Here is a 17674-nt window from a genome sequence, read left to right as displayed (position 1 = left end):
ACGCATCCGGTCGGGGTCGGGGCCGATGACTCCGTGTTCCACAACACAGCCAAGGATGGTGAGGCGGTTTGTGCGGAATATGCACTTCTCCTTGTTATATGTCAGGTTCAGGAGTTGGGCGGTGCGGAGGAATTTTTCGAGGTTTGCGTCATGGTCCTGCAAGTCACAGCCGCAGATGGTCACATTGTCCAGATATGGGAAAGTGGCCTGCAACGCATTTTGATCTACCATCCGGTCCATCTCCCTTTGGAAGACGGAGACCCCGTTGGTGACGCCAAAGGGAACCCTAAGGAAGTGGTAGAGGCGGCCGTTTGCCTCAAAGGCAGTATACTGGCGGTCCTCAGGGCGGATAGGGAGCTGGTGGTACGCTGATTTCAGGTCAATGGTCGAGAAGACGTGGTACTGCGCGATCTGGTTGACCATATCAGCTATGCGGGGGAGTGGGTAGGCGTCCAGCAGGGTGTAGCGATTTATTGTCTGGCTGTAGTCGATGACCAGGCGCTGCTTCTCGCCGGTCTTAACGACCACAACCTGGGCTCACCAGGGGCTGGTGCTGCCCTCAATAATCCCTTCCTTCAGGAGCCGCTCCACTTCGGTTTTAATGAAAACCCTGTCCCCGGCACTGTATCGCCTGCTCTTTGTGGCGATGGGCTTACAGTCGGGGGTGAGGTTAGCAAACAGTGGGGGGGGAGGGTGACTCTGAGTGTGGAGAGGTTGCACCTGGTGCGCGGCGGGCAATTTGGGAGCTGCTGGCTGCGGACTGTGAGTGGGGGTAGGGGTCCACCGTACGCCATCGTAACACTTTTAAGGTGGCACTGAAAATCTAACCCCAGCAGGACGGCAGTGCAGAGGTCGGGCAGGACCAGAAGTTTAAAATGATCGTACACGGTCCCGTCTACTACGAGTGTCACTACGCAGTAGCCGCCGATGTCCGCCGACTGGGACTCGGAGGCCATAGAAATCCGCTGGTGCGCAGGCAGGACTGGGAGAGAGCAACGCCGCACCGTGTCGGGGTGGATGAAGCTCTCCGTGCTCCCAGAGTCAAAAAGGCAGATTGTATCGTGGCCATTTACCTTAATGTCCATTGTGGAACTGGCCAGCTGGTGCGGTCTCGCTTGGTCCAGTGTAACGGATGCCAGCGTAGGGGTCGGTGTGTCGCTGCGGGTATCAGATGAGGCGGTGTGGGGGGCCTGCTGCGTTCCGGCTGTCGTCCAAGATGGCGGCGTCCATGATCCCCATGTGGCTGGAGGTGTCCAAAATGGCTGCTGTACCGGTGGTTCGCACATGGCCGGGGAGGCCCAAGATGGCGGCCCGCATGGCCCACATGCGGCGCTGCTGGGGTTCGGGGTGGCTTTGGCCCTGCAGACGTTAGCGTAGTGTCCCTTCTTCCCGCAGCCCGAGCAGATCGCGTTTTTCGCCGGGCAGCGCGCTCTGGGGTGTTTTGCCTGGCCACAGAAGTAGCATTTCTGGCCTTGGGGCACTGCTGTCTGGCCTTGGGACACTGCTGCGGTAGTTGGGCCGTTGCTGGGGTGTGGCTGGGGTGGCACGGCGCTATGAGGCGGTCCTACCGTGTCCCAGGCTGTCATTCCCCGCGGCGTCCACGGTGCAGAGGAGTAGGCATCCATGCCCCGGTAGGCCGCATCCAATGATAGTGCGAGTTCAGAGGCCTTGTTGAGGTCGAGGTCACTCTGCTCCAACAGTCGCTGTCGGGTGTAATTGGATCTGTGGCCCGCTACAAAAGCGTCCCGGATAAGTTCCTCTGTGTACACGGCAGCCTTTACATCCTTACAACCACAGGCCCGGCCAAGCACAGACAGTGCCTGAAGGTATTCCACGGTCGATTCCCCAGGTTGTTGTTTACGACTCCCCAGAAGGTGCCTGGCGTACACTTCGTTCACTGGGCGCCTGTACTGGTCCTTGAGGAGCTTGATAGCGTCCACGTACGAGGTCGCGTCTTGGATGACTGAGTACACTCGGTGGTTCACTTTGGAGGTCAGGACATCCAGTTTGTCCTCGTCCGATTTGATTGCTGCTGAAGCGGTCAGGAATTTTTCGAAACACTTAAGCCAGTGAGTAAACTTGGTGGATGAGTCCGCCTCCCGATGATCTAAGTCCAGGCATGCTGGTGTGAGGATCTTCTCCATTATAAAAATTTTGTTAATAAAATTGATGCGCTATCAATTACTCATAAAAGACTGAGAGTTAAGAGAGTAACTAAAGGCTTTTATTAACAAAAGAATGAAGGTCTGCCTCGAGTGGTCAACCGGTCCAGAAATACAAAGGGCTGGGGAGCAGTCACCTTTATACTAGGACTTGTGGGAGGAGTCAGCCGAGGCACGTCCAGGCATGTACACAGTGGAATTCAAACAGTGGTTTACCACAGAAAGATTACCTGTAATCATCTGGCATTATTCTCTGACTATATAAGCTGTGTCTTTATGCATCTCTCCACTTCACCTGACGAAGGAGCAGCGCTCCGAAAGCTTGTGATTTCAAATAAAACTATTGGACTATAACCTGGTATTGTGTGACTTCTTACATTTGTCCACCCCAGTCCAACACCGGCATCTCCACACCATCAGTAGATCACGAAATGTTACTGCCAAGCCACACTCAACCTCATCTTGCTGTGCCACTCATCACATCCACATCACTCTGCCTTCCCTACCCTACTCCTGCACATCCTTACTCACACCAACTTACCTTGCACCTCCACCCATCCCTCTCTATCTACATTTTCACTTCCCCATCTCACTAGCCACTCCTCACACTCACCCTCATCCTACTGCAAGCATACCTACTAACAACCCACAAGGGTAGGCACCTGGGTGGTTTAGCCAATGTTCATGTGAAATTTCTGTTAATGTGTTGTCAAACATTGAAATCTATATTTTCAATACTTGACCTTATTAGACAGATCTGTGCTCACCTTGAGAAGTGTCTTAGTGAGTTCCAGTGAATGTTGAGACATAAGTCTGCACCCCCCCCCTCAATTGTGATGAGTGTGAAAGGAATGGCTTGGACATTATAGGGATGTTTTATGGTGCTGGTGTGAGGTGGTGTCAACCTGACGCATCATTTGGCAGCCAGGGTGTACAGCGTCAAGTGAAGTAAATCTGGCCATAGTGATGCCATCGCTGGCCTCCCAGGCAGCAATGTGGCCGGGTGCTGATGCCCTGTATCCTGCATCAGGTGATTGCGGAGAAGGTTGGTGTTGTTGTTGTTGTTGGTGATGCTGGTGTGCCTGGTGATGTGGGTGTTGGGGCTGATCGTGGAGGGATTCAGAGGACCAAGGTGAGATTTTTTCAAGGGCTGGAATAGATGGCAGCTGAAGTTGAGATGACAGAAGCGATCTGTCAATGGTGAGAGAGCTTGCTCCAAGGAGGTGACAGTCGATAGAGAGTTTGCTCCAAACACTTCCAAACTGCATACAGCTCAAAAGTGTCTTCCAAGTCCTGAAAGCTCAAGCTTCTGACATTGGAAAGTGACCAGCTGTGAAATGGTAGCTTTCATACCACTTTTGCAGCTGTCACCTATTCACAACAATGGGGAGACATAGAGAACCCGACCTACTTACCTGACATTATGATCCCCGAGCGATGGGAACCTCGTAAAAAAAAGTGATAAAATAGAAATAGGCTGGCAAAATTATAGTTAACAAGCATTTAACTGTCATAAATGCCTCCCCCACCGCTTGGTGTCGGGTCTGTTCTGAAATCGCAAACCTGATGCTTTGGAAACTTACATGGAAGCGGGTTCCCATTTCGATTTTGACAGTGGACGCACCTCCAAACCCGCACTCTGAGCGCCAACAAAATTCAGCCCCAGCTATCTCATGGTCTCTCTGAATGAGATTGCCAATTTGCAAAAATTGTGGGTAGTCATTTTCTGTGGTGAATCTAAGACACCAAACAGAAGTGTCTTTGATCCCATCAGTCTGGCTGAATTTTAACTCAAAAGTACAAGGAGAGTCTAACCCACTGTCCCACCCAATCTTGCTTTACACACTTTGCATATGAGCCTTGTTTCATGCAACTTTTTTCAATAGTTACATACAGGTCATGTATTCTGCAATGGAAAAGCTGGCCCTGTTCGCACTATGAACACTACAGTAGCTCTCCTGCTGATTATGGAGCACTTACCCTGCGAAAATGGTACAGCTTCTCATGCTTAAGCTGTGGTCACTATCAGCCAATCCCAGGCTTTTTTTTTTTGAATGAATAGGTAAAGCAGCACGATTTCAAGGACATGTTTTAACCTTGAAAACCGCTAATGTAACACCCCTATTTAAGAAAAGAGGGAGACAGAAAGCAGGAAACTTTCGACCAGTTAGCCTAACATCTGTTGTTGTGAAAATGCTGGAGTCCTTCATTAAGGAAGCAGTAACAGGGCATTTAGAAAAACATACTGCAGTCAAACAGAGTCAGCATGGTTTTAGGAAAGGGAAATCATGTTCAACAAATTTGCTGGAGTTCTTTGAGGATGTAACAAGCAGGGTAGACAAGGGTGAGCCAGTGGATGTGGTGTATTTGGATTTCCAGAAGGCATTCGATAAGATGCCACATAAAAGGTTACTGCAAAAGATAAGGGGCCAGTAATTCCAGTCCCAACGCGTGAGTACGGACGGGGTACTCACACGTGGGCCCGTTGGAAGTGCCGGATTTCAGCATGCACAGCGCATGCGCGGGAAACCGGCATTTCCTCCAAGGGGTTCAGAGGTCCAACGCGTGCGCGCAGGACTCTGCGCGCACCCGTTGAACTTCCTTCTTTTTGACAGGTTTGCCCGTGTGTAAGGGCCTGAACTTTTTAGAAATGTAAAAAGGAGGCGTAAGGACTTGATTCTTAAGGTAAGGTCTATTATTTAAAATTATAACATTTTTTCCACAGCTTTATTGTTTTTAAGGACTTTACAGTAAGATAAGTTTATTTTTAGACCCGATTTCTTAAAAAATTATTTTTTTCAAAAATTTGATTAATTGTTTAAAATAGTTTTTTAAAGTTATTTATAGTTCATTTAATTAGTGGGATGTTTCTATAAATTTTATTTAAAGTTTAAGTAGTGTTTTGGGCGCCCGTAGTTTTCATGAGTTTGACAGTTCTTACTATCAAACTCGTGAATGAAGTTTCCCCTCCCCTGATTGGCTGCCCAGTGCTCACCTGGTCCCAGCTGGCACATCGCACTAACTACGCCGTTGGATCAGGCAAGCACAGCGCGCCGACAGCTGAACCGGGCCAGTGACAGGAATTCCAAGCAGTCCCAGGCTTCAGCTGTCGGCGCGCCGGGTAATTGCACATCGGGGGCTTGCACGCGCGGCAAGCCCCCGATCCTAATTTCTGGGCCAATAGCTCACGGAGTTGGGGGTAATATATTGACATGGATAGAGAATTGGCTAACTAACAGAAAGCAGAGAGTCGGTATAATTGGGTCATTTTCTGGTTGGCAAACGGTAACTAGTGGGGTGCCACAAGGATCGGTGCTGGGGCCCCAACTATTTACAATCTACATTAATGACTTGGATGAAGGGACCGAGTGTAATGTAGCCAAGTTTGCAGATGATACAAAGATGGGTGGGAAAGAAAGTTGAGCAGTGGACTCAAAAAATCTGCAAAGGGAAATAGACAGGCTAAGTGAGTGGGCAAACAGTGGCAGATGGAGTATAATGTGGGAAAGTGCGAGGTTATCCACTTTGGCAGGAAAAATAAAAAAGCAAACTATTATTTAAATGGAGAGAGATTACAAAATGCTACAGTTCAGAGGGACATAGAAACATAGAAGCAGGAGTAGGCCATTCGGCCCTTCGAGCCTGCTCCGCCATTCAATGAGATCATGGCTGATCATCCAAATTCAGTACCCGGTCCCTGCCTTCTCCCCATATCCCTTGATCCCTTTAGCCTTAAGAAATATATCCAACTCTTTCTTGAATATATTTAATGAACTGGCCTCCGCCGCCCTCTGTGGCAGAGAATTCCACAGGTTCACCACTCTCTGGGTGAAGAAATTTCTCCTCATTTCTGTCCTAAATGTCCTACCCCTTATCCTTAGACTGTGACCCCTGGTTCTGGACTCCCCGACCATCGGGAACATCCTTCCAGCATCTAGTCTGTCCAGGCCTGACAGAATTTTATAGGTTCCGATGAGATTCCCTCTCAATCTTCTAAACGCCAGTGAGTATAAGCCCAATCGACACAATCTCTCCTCATACGTCATTCCTGCCATCCCAGGTATCAGCCTGGTGAATCTTCGCTGCACTCCTTCCATGGCAAGAACGTCCTTCCTCAGATAAGGAGGTCTGGGGGTCCTTGTGCTTGAAACACAAAAAGTTAGCATGCAGGTACAGCAAGTAATCAAAAAGGCAAATGGAATGTTGGCCTTTATTTCAAAGGGGTTGGAGTATAAAAGCAGGGAAGTCCTGCTACAACTGTACAGGGTATTGGTGAGACCACACCTTGAGTACTGCGTACAGTTTTGGTCTCCTTATTTAAGGAAGGATATACTTGCATTGGAGGCAATTCAGAGACGATTCACTAGGTTAATTCCAGAGATGAGGGGTTTGACTTATGAGGAAAGGTTGAACAGGCTGGGCCTATACTCATTGGAATTTAGAAGAATGAGAGGTGATCTTATTGAAACATATAAGATACTGAGGGGGCTCGACAGGGTAGGTGCACAGAGGATGTTTCCCCTCATGGGGAAATCTAGAACTCGGGGGCACAGTCTCAGAATAAAGGGTCGCCCTTTTAGAACTGAGATGAGGAGGAACTTCTTCTCTCAGAGGGTCGTAAATTTGTGGAATTCTCTGCCCCAGAGAGCTGTGGAGGCTGGGTCATTAAATACATTTAAAGTGGAGATAGACAGATTTTTGCAAGATAAGGGAGTGAAGGGTTATGGGGAGCGGGCTGGGAAGTGGCTTTGAGCCCAAGATCAGCCATGATCTTATTGAATGGCGGAGCAGGCTCGAGGGGCCAAGTGGCCTATTCCTGCTCCTATTTCTTATGTTCTTATGTTCTTATGTACCCCACTGCCAATATGAAAACCTTCTCTCCCTCACCTCCATTTTCTCCCCTTATCGCTGGAGGCCGGAGACTTGTCCTGGGTATAGTTCAATAGGCAGTGGCAGCTCTCTGGTACCCTATCTAAGTGGCCATTCTGACAACACAATTTAGCAGGAGAGCTGAACCTGAAACATTCTAACATCTTGAAGAGGACAACCCTGGCCTCATCTCAAGGCTCACATCATACCTTTAGAACCTCACTGTGCAGGTCTTCACTGGATGAAGTCATTTCATGCGGTCTTTCAGTTTTCCTTTTTACCTCTTCCTCTTCAGATGAAGGGCCTTTGTCACTGATATTGCTGGCCAACTCGCCCAATTTCTTCTTCAGCTTTTCTTCTTCTAGGTCTGCGTCTGTCAAATCAAGACCTGAAGCCTCAGAGCCAACTGGAGACGACACTGGTTGCCTCTCTGTGTGGACTGGTGACTGCAAAATCAATGAGAATTAAAAAAATATTAAAACTATCTGTTGGAGAGGTTCTTTGATATTGTTTAATCGATTTATGGGTGCAGACTATGTTTGGATATGCATTTCTTCCCCTTCTTTGATTTTAGGTTCTTCCACATCATCTGATGGAGCAAGTGGTGGGCCGACTCCTAAACCTTCATCTTCCTCTGCAACTATGCACTAGAATGTGCATGAGAACAGCCGGACTCTCCCTCCAGTTTGCTCCTCCTATCTTTCCTGTGGGGATGTGCTTTTGTTTAGCATCTCTCCCAATGGCCCAGTCTGTATAAACAACTTGCCATTGCAGGAAATTCTTCCTTAGTCCACAGCACAATATGCTGATATACGAATACATCATGCTGCTATAACGACAAGTACTTTTTCTGTTATTATAAAGAAAGAAAGACTTGCATTTCTATAGCGCCTTTCACGACCACTGGACGTCCCAAAGCGCTTTACAGCCAATGAAGTACTTTTGAAGTGGAGTCACTGTTGTAATGTGGGAAACGCGGCAGCCAATTTGCACACAGCAAGCTCCCACAAACAGCAATGTGATAATGACCAGATAATCTGTTTTTGTTATGTTGACTGAGGGAGATATATTGGCCAGGACACCGGGGATAACTTCCCTGCTCTTCTTCGAAATAGTACCATGGGATCTTTTACGTCCACCTGAGAGGGCAGACGGGGCCTCGGTTTAGCGTCTCATCCGAAAGACGGCAACTCCGACAACTCCCTCAGAACTGTACTGGAGTGTCAGCCTAAATTTATGTGCTCAAGTCCCTGGAGTGGGACTTGAACCCACAACCTTCTGACTCAGAGGCAAGTGTGCTACCCACTTTTTTTAATATATTGTTTATTGAACATTAAAAACATTTACTGCAGGAGTTTGAAGTCACAAGCACCTCGCCAGCTTTCTTTGTGGATGAATCTGTTTGGAGGAGGGAAGGGAAGCGAGCATACAAGAAAGCACAGCAGAAAAAACACAGCGGAAGGGGCATGAGGCAAGAAACACAAAAATCCACGGGGAAGATTGTGAGGAGAGAGTGTGAAAAAAGGAGAAAAGTGAAAGGGAATAAGAGACCAGTTCAGACTGACTGACTCTCTTATCTAATCCTTTAAAAAAAAAGTCATTTCTGTTTGAAGTTTTCTCACAATGATTTCCACCCTTTTTCAACTATCATGAGAAGGGGGTGGTCTGACACATTGCTCCCACTGGGACTGCTTTGGAAGAATGAGGGGAACAGAAAATCTTGTAACTCTTAAAATAAAAACAGAAAAGGTCTGCAATACACAGCAGGTCTGGAACAGCCGCCAGCAAAAAGAAATACATTTAACGGTTTGAGTGGGCAAGTTTTGACGAATCATTTATCTATCTTTTCTCTATATAGATGCTGATTGAACTTGCTAAGTATTTCCACTATTGTTATTTGTATGAGGCCATTGTCCAGTCAACATTTCTGTATGATGTGGAGAGATGGAACTTCGTAAAGGCACAGAAACCGAGGATGGATGTTTTATAACATGGGGCTGAATTTTAATGTAGAAGGCGGGTTGGGGACGGGGGGCTCCGAAGCGGTCGGGAAACCAGGGAGAACGGGTTTCCTACAGGCCCTGCCAAATTTAATGGCAGGGCCTGATATGTGTAAGATTTGCAAAATTTCTGCATTTCCCCGAAGGCTGTTATTAATAAACGGGACCCTGCGTGGACTTTTAAATCGAAAGGGGTACCCAAGATGGCGTCCGTGCCTCGTGGCAGAAAGCCTGTGGGATTTTAAAATGGACTCTGCAACGCAGACAGCTTGTGGATCGAAACCCAAGCTGCAGGATTCTGTGAAGAGAGACTTTGGCCTAGAAATTGGGTATAGCCCCGCTTGAGGCGTTAGAACTGGCGCTGCGCAAAGTTTATAGCCAGACGAAACTTATCGCCGCCTGGCGCGATATTGGGTTGCATCGCCCCTAAAGGGGATTGAGGCGCGAATTCAGGCGTTACACGGGACTCCTAAGGCGCTAAACTTCCGGCGCAACCCAATATCGGAGCGGACGGGTGCAGCGCAGGTGCTCTCAATTACTGATGACCACGAGACTTCCAGGCGCCGGCCAGCTCTTAAAGGGGTGGGTCAGTCAGCTTCAGCATCCACACTCTTCGCCTTGCAGGCCTCAGAATCGGCGCAGGCCCTTCTCTGGCGCTAAAAACTTGGACCAGATGGAGAAGGTGAGACAGAGAGCAGAGCGCTTCACCAATGAGGCTCTGGAGCAATTGGTGGCCGCAGTGGAGCGCCGGCGAGATGTTCTCTACCCAAACAATGGCACGAGGCCGAATCATAAGGACTACCGACGAGCTTGGAGGGATGTATGCCAGAGGGTCAACTCCAGCAGCATGGTGAACAGGAGCCCTGTCCAACGCAGAAAGAAATTCAACGACCTCACTCGGGTCGTGAGGGTGAGTGTTGTTTCTGCAAACTTCTGCACCCCTTCATTTGCACCTGACTTTATGGCTACAGGGTGGGCTGTGCCCCATTGGCCATCTGCCAGCAAGCACCCATGGCCCTTTCTGGGCACACACATGCACATTTGACTCAAGGCGTCATGTAAGGGCTCTTGCACCATGGGGGGCATGAGATGATCACTCAGGGCATCATGTAAGGGTTCTTGCATCATGGGGGGCATGAGATGATCACTCAGGGCATCATGTAACATAACTTCCCCTCCATTCCCCTGCAGTCCAAGCTGGCGAGGATTGGCAAAGACCAGCTTCGCACCGGTGGAGGACCTCCACAAGTGGTCACTCTCACGGATCTCGAGGAGTCGACCAGATTCTTGGAGGACGTCTGAGTGGTCCTGTAACCACTGCAGCTGCCGACCCCATTGTCGACAGCGATGGTAAGGTTCTCACCTTTTACAACTGTCTCCTTCCACTTGTTCCCCCCGCCAGCATGCTTTCTCACTGTGGACCCATGTCATAGCCTTGCCGGTAGATGCGATTACCGGCCATCTAAAACTAGTTAGTATGGATTGCTACCATTATTTAAAATAGCCCGCCAAGATTAAAACAAAGAACTAAGCTGATTTGGCGCGCAGATAAGGATTTTCGACAAAGGTATAATTGAAGGCCCTCGGGTAGCAATCGGTGTGTTCATGGTGTGTTCTTTGTTGGTTGGTGTGCTGGTGCTGTTGCTCTTCGACCCCTCGCCCTCGTGGCTGCCGCTCTTTCCCCATCCCACGCTTACCCCCTGGCCTTTGCCGTGCCCTTTTCCCACTCCATCTGGAACTAGCCCTGGCACCGGGTCGGGCGGACACGGACAATTCAGGCCAGGCGAGGTGGGACGCGACGAGGGGAGGAGGGAAGACCACCGGAGGGAAGGCCGCCTGAGGAAGACCGACTGAAGAAGACCAACTGAGGAGATGAACTGAGGGGAGGCTTTGAATTATCGGGCCTTCAGCCTCAGCCGACCTTCGAATATCTGCACACCAATTCAATCTGGCGGCTGTCGACGAAGAATCATCCCTGCAAGGTACAGTACCCAAACAGAGACTTTAACTTTGAGGTACTCGAACCTGGACAACGCCCTTGCAGCACTCAGAGGTCACGTGACGACGGCAGGCTCGAGCGAGCACCAAGAGCGAACCCCGAACCCAACCGCTGTTTTGAGTCTAACAAACCTTTTGATTGGTGAGCATGAAGTTCTGACCCCTCATAGCTTAATCCAGTTAGGTATAGGAGGTGGGATAAGGATAAGGGGCTTGTTAAGATAGTTGTTTTCCCTCGATGTGCCGTGTGTTCCCCATTCCCTGTATAAGTATATAAGTATAGTTATTCTTTTGTATTTTTTGCCTGTAGAAGTGTACACTGGTAATTTTTCCATGAGATTGTATCAAGTTTTTCATCTTCAATAAAATCTTGGTTTTTGTTTACATCCAACCACCTGTCTACTCGAGTCTTCTCTGTACCGCCGCCTTGTATCTAAGTCCGGTGTCTAGAACCCAGGGGCGTGGGAGCGATTCGAATTGCTCACTAAACGGTCAGGGGCATAACTGACTGGGCGTACGCACGCGCCAAACACCACCACACGCCACCCCCTACATTTGCATGGGAAGCCTCTGTTTCCCACCTGCAGCCAGCCAGACTGAGAGGCTGGCTGGCTCCGGGCAGGTAGGCCTGCGGCACTAGGCTGCAGAGAGGCAGGAGGGAGGGATTGTGCTGGGGCCGGGGAGCGGCCAGAGGTGTGGTGGGGGGGGGGTGGGTTCGCAATGGAATCGGGGGCCGGGGAGCGGCTGAAGAAGCAGGGGGAGGGGAGGGGGAGAGGGTATTAGAGAGTGCGGGCCGGAGGAGCAGTTTGGGGGGATGTAGAGATCCTGGGCTGGGAAGAGCACAAGGAGGGCTGGAGGAGCGGGGGACGGGGTGGTGGGTGGTGTCAGAAAAGTTCGGCGGCCAGAGGAGCCGGGGATGGTGGTGGCCTCGTGGTGAGGATGGGAGGTCTGGGTGGGGGTGGGGGATCAGAGGCCTTTGGGAGGGAACTGGAGGCCTGGTGAGTGGGAAAAGTGGCCTGGTGGGGATGGGGGAGGTTGGTGGCCTCATGGTGGGGATCGGACCCTCGAGGGGGCGGCTCCGATTGCGGGTTAGGTAGGGACCCTGGATCCAGGAGGGAAGTGTAAAGGCACTTACCCACTTATCTCCTGGATCCAACAGTCCCTGCCTTCCTTTAGCTGGCGGGTTTCACGAGGTGTGCAAAACCCGACCAGCTAAAGTTAACTACAAAGTAGAGGTTAAAGCAGAGGCTTCCAGCCTCATTATAATATTTAAATAGACGACCAGCCTCCTGGGAACAGGTTGGCTGCCTGACCCCTGTCTCACCTCCGTTAAAACCGGAACTGGGTGGGTTTGGGTCGGGATACAGATTTTTAACACTTTAACTACCCACACGCCCCGAACCCACCCGTTTTGTTGAGGTTAAAATTCCCCCCATGGTGTGCACAGAAGATCTAGGAAGGACAGAGTGACCAAACCGAAGTAATGAGGATTGACTGGCATGCAATAACAGAGTGTTACTGTAAGAAGATTCCAATAGGCCGACCATGAGTACCTGACTTCTGGTTTAAACCCTTGGAAGGAAATTGAATGGACAACAGCTGGGAAAAATTTCAATCAATCTACTTTAAAATGAAATTTCCTGAAATCTGGTCCATCCATCTCATGAACTCTTTCTTCTACCTGTGTACTTGTACCATGATGTGAAATCTGTGTCATGAACTCAACTCCCTCTTCCCGCAGCACTGAAAAACTAAAATTCTCTGTAATTATTGCCGCTTTTTCCTAATGCACTACTTATTAGTTCCATATTGCCTCTCTTCGCTTTCCACCCAAACCAACTTATATCTTTCATTATTCAAAGTTTAATCTTTGGTGTATTTGGACTTTCAGAAGGCTTTCGATAAGGTCCTGCATAAGAGATTAGCGTGCAAAGTTAAAGCACATGGGATTGGGGGTAAGGTACTGACTTGGATAGAGAACTGGTTGGCAGACAGGAAGCAAAGAGTTGGAATAAATGGGTCTTTTTCCGAGTGGCAGGCAGTGACTAGTGGGGTACCGCAGGGATCGGTGCTAGGACCCCAGCTATTCACAATATATATAAATAATCTAGACGAGGGAACTAGATGTAATATCTCCAAGTTTGCAGACGACACAAAGCTGGGTGGGCATGTGTGCTGTGAGGAGGATGCAGAGAAACTCCAGTATGATTTGGACAGGTTGGGTGATTGGGAAGATGCATGGCAGATGCAGTATAATGTGGATAAATGCGAGGTTATCCACTTTGGTGGCAAAAACAGGAAGGCAGATTATTATCTGAACGGCAATAGATTGGGAAAAGGGGAAGTGCAACAGGACCCGAGTATCCTTGTGCACCAGTCACTGAAGGTAAGCATGCAGGTGCAGCAGGCGGTTAAGAAGGCAAATGGTATGTTGGCCTTCATAGCGAGAGGATTCAAGTACAGGAGCAAGGATGTCTTGCTGCAGTTGTACAGGTCCTTGGTGAGACCACACCTTGAGTATTGTGTGCAGTTTTGGTCGCCTTATCTGAGGAAGGATGTTCTTGCCATGGAGGGAGTGCAGTGAAGATTCACCAGACTTGTAGTGTATGTACCTTGAAGGAACTATATTCTGCAGCCCCTGTATACTGCAGTACCAGTAGTGACCACCCCTGTATATAAGCCTGTGCAGTAACTTTGTATAGTAGTTCCAGTTTTGTCTCCATTCAGTAAACACCTGTTATAACCAACTTCTGCAGTCCGTGTCTCAATTACACACGGACATTACATTGGCGACGAACAGATCCGAACTTACCTACAGTTCTGCACCACCTCACGGGGATCCATCCCTGAAGCGAATTTATTAGAGGTCGAAACCAGAAGGAAGAAATCCAAAAAGAGAAAAAAAACAAACAGAAGAAACGGGCGTCGACCGTGGGTAACCGCCCTCTGATTCATCGAATTCGAAGATTTGCAGGAGAGGCTGTCGAGAGCTGGGCTTGGTTATCCAGTCTATGGTGTTCCAGCTAATCGGGCTGGTGGCAGGTAGTACACTGATCCTTCCTGGGCTGCGGCGGGCTAGAGCTCGATCGGGCGGCTTTTCAACGGGGCCGAGCAGCGTTGTCAGGAACAGGAGAGAGAGAGAGAGGGTGGAGCACACAGGGCGTGGCCGGTGCTACGAAGCCAGGCAGCGTACAGACCCGAGAAGAGGGAGGGAAGTGTCCCATAGGGTCTGCTCTGACGACGGGAACAGTAATTAAAATAAAAGAAAAATAAATTAGAAGCGCAGAAAGCCGCGAGGAGCTGCAGTTTGCCACGGGGACCGCGGAGAGCGGCGTTGGCAGCAGCGCGGGGGGAAGCGCGCGAAGACCATAGGGCGTCGCCATCAAGGCATAAAAACGTCAGCAACAGCGCTGGCAGCAGCGGAAAAGACAGAAAGCGCGGGAGGCGCCACCTTAATCCAGTGGGGAAGAAGGCAAAGCGTGGGAGGCGCCAGTTTGTTCAATTGGGGAAGAAGGCAAAGCGCGGGAGGCGCCATCTTAGATCTCCAAGATGCCGAAGACTGGCAATATCACTGCCTTCGATAATGCAATAGAAGACTGGACCATGTATGTGGAAAGAGTCGAAGTATATTGCAAGGCAAATGAAGTAGCCGATGAGAAAAAGGCATCGGTACTACTAAACTTAATGGGCGCAAGAACGTACGGCCTATTGCGGAACCTGATCACTCCAGTCAAACCGATGGAGAAGAGTTTTAACGAAATTGTTGATATCCTACAGGAACACCTAAATCCTACACCGCTGCTGATAGCAGAAAGATTTAAATTCCACTAGAGAAATCAGCATAAAGATGAGAGCAATGCTGATTACCTTACGGAACTATGCAAGCTATCAAAGCACTGCCAGTTCGGAGCAGGACTGGCAGATACCCTACGGGACAAATTTGTCTGTGGACTCCTGAGTGAAGGAACCCAGAAGAGGTTACTCTCAGAGAAAGAGCTGACGCTAGATAAGGCTTTCAGCGTGGCAGTATCGTATGAAGCAGCAGCAAGGGGAGCTGCGGAAATACAGCAAAAGCCACAGGAATACGGCACCCATGAAATGACACGGGGATTTGAAAAATGTTATTGCTGCGGCAGAACAACCCATGACCAGAAGGACTGCTGGTCTAAGGACAAAACATGCAGGCAATGTGGAAAGATGGGACACATTGCACGAGTTTGCAGGTCCGGGAAGAAGACTAACGACAACAAAAAGACTACTAAGGAAAAGTACAGGAAAGTACAAAAGATGATGGACAGTAGTTCCGAAGACCAGAAGAGCGATAGTGAATCCGGGAACAAGAGACTAAGCTGTCTCAAACTGCACAACGTAATCACAAAAGAGGATCACCGAACCATTTGGGTCACCCTCACGACAGCAGGGTCCCAAGTCAAAATGGAATTGGATACAGGATCAGCTCTGACCGTCATGAATTGACGAGACTACGAGCGGCTATTCTCACACATACCCTTGAAAGACACATCCATTGTCTTGAAGACATATACGGGGCAGAAAGTATACCCCAGAGGGAAAATAAGGCTGCCTGTCGAATACAACGGCAAGGAAATACAGAAATTGTATCTGTACATACTGCAAGATGGTGGACCACCGTTATTGGGACGTGAATGGATCAGAAAGATAAGTTTAGACTGGCACTCCATTCAGGCACTGACTGTGGCTGGTAAAAAGGATGACGACGTCACACCTGGACGATTGTCAAAAAATCTTGGCTAACGCTAAAGAGGTATTTCAACAAGAACTGGGAACTCTTAAAGGCGTAACCGCCTCGATAAAAATAGAAGAGAATGCAATTCCCAAGTTTTTCAAAGCAAGACCGGTACCGTATGCAATTCGCCCAGCCGTCGAGGCAGACCTGGAGAATCTGGAGAATGCAGGCGTGTTAACTAAGGTAGACTGGAGCGAGTGGGCGACACCCATCGTTCCTGTCATGAAGAAAACGTTAAACAATAGTCTGAGGAGCCAAGGAAGGTTCGCATCTGTGGGGACTTCAAGGTGACTGTGAACCCAGTCCTTCACACAGTACAGTATCCTCTTCCGAGGATAGAAGATATTTTCACCTCACTATCTGGAGGGAAACATTTTACAAAAATTGACCTAGCGCAAGCATATTTGCAGATGGAGGTTGAAGAATCCTCTAGGAAATATCTCACGATAAACACTCACAAAGGTCTTTACCAGTAAAATCGACTGGTATTCGGAGTTGCATCAGCTCCGGCTATATGGCAAAGAGCGATGGAACAAGTCCTGCAAGGGATTCCGGGGACTCAGTGTTACTTGGACGACATCCTAGTGACAGGTGAAAATGACAGTGAACACCTTGCCAACCTAGAGCAGGTGCTCACTAGACTAAGAGAACATGGGCTACGAGCCAATCGCCCCAAGTGCGAGTTTTTAAAGAAACAAATATCGTATTGTGGCCACGTGATTGATGAAGAGGGGTTACATAAGTCCCCTGACAAAATTGAAGCGGTAGTTAAGGCTCCAGCGCCTGAAAATGTGTCGCAACTGAGGTCATTCCTCGGATTGGTGAATTACTACCATAAGTTTTTGCCGAATTTGTCCACAATTCTGCACCCACTGAACGCCCTGCTACAAACTGGAGCAGCATGGAAATGGAGCGATGAATGTAAGTGGGCCTTTCAGAATTGTAAAGGCCTGATCACTTCAAGAGAAGTATTGGCTCACTACAACCCATCACTACCGATAAGACTGGCGTGTGATGCGTCTCCCTACGGCATTGGAGCGGTACTGTCACATAAATCCCTTGATGGTTCAGAGAGGCCGATAGCTTTTGCGTCACGCTCGTTATCTTCAGCTGAGCGTAACTACGCCCAGATTGACAGAGAGGCCCTCAGCCTGGTGTGGGGGGTGAAGAAGTTCAATCACTACCTGCACGGACAGAAATTTACTCTACTAACTGATCATCAACCTCTTGTCTCCATTTTCAACCCTAAGAAGGGCGTCCCGATAATGACAGCACAACAGCTACAGGGGTGGTCCCTTTTCCTAGGGGCACACCAATATGACATCGAGTACAAAGGAACTAAACAGCATGGGAATGCTGATGGATTGTCGCGCCTACCGTTGCCAACGGTGGAAGAAGCACCTGCAGTGGATCCTGTGGAGATATTCCACTCGACCATAGTCGAATGTCTACCTGTGACGAATGCAAACATAGAAAAGGAAACACGAAATGACCCGACACTCTCCTGGGTCTATGATTTAACGGTGAAGGGATGGCCAGCACATGGCGAACCACTGTTGCCAGCATTCTCGCCGAGAAGAGAACAGCTGTCAGTGTGCCGAGGAACCTTGATGTGTGGATCCAGAGTAGTAATTCCACCCAAATTGAAGGATAGAGTGCTCAATGAGCTTCATGAGGGTCATCTGGGAGAGGTAAAAATGAAGAACTTAGCCAGAGCGTTTGTGTGGTGGCCGGGAATCGATAGAGAAATCGAAGAGATGACCAAGAGCTGTACAGGATGCCAGAAGGTCCAAAACGCCCCACCACAAGCCCCTCTGCATCCATGGGAGTGGCCCTCATCTCCATGGCAAAGGGTACACATTGATTTTGCTGGTCCATTT

At 49.1% G+C, this 17674-nt stretch overlaps 1 protein-coding gene across 4 annotated transcripts in view; it reads right to left on the bottom strand.

Moving 5' to 3' along the window:
* The window catches only part of LOC147120130 (melanophilin-like), a 278087-nt gene that overhangs the window by 55384 nt on the left and 205029 nt on the right, over nucleotides 1-17674 (bottom strand). For all 4 annotated transcript variants that reach the window (XM_085985695.1, XM_085985693.1, XM_085985694.1 and 1 more), the window contains one exon: nucleotides 7241-7477. In XM_085985695.1, coding sequence (XP_085841821.1) covers nucleotides 7241-7477 — 237 coding nt within the window. The remainder of the gene's footprint in view (nucleotides 1-7240; nucleotides 7478-17674) is intronic.

This window comes from Somniosus microcephalus, chromosome 4 (assembly GCF_052327205.1).
Source record: "Somniosus microcephalus isolate GS21.2 chromosome 4, FLI_Smic_1.0, whole genome shotgun sequence".
In the NCBI taxonomy this organism is placed as follows: domain Eukaryota; kingdom Metazoa; phylum Chordata; class Chondrichthyes; order Squaliformes; family Somniosidae; genus Somniosus; species Somniosus microcephalus.
Note: the sequence above shows the minus strand (reverse complement) of the source record. Positions and strands in the feature narration are given on the sequence as shown.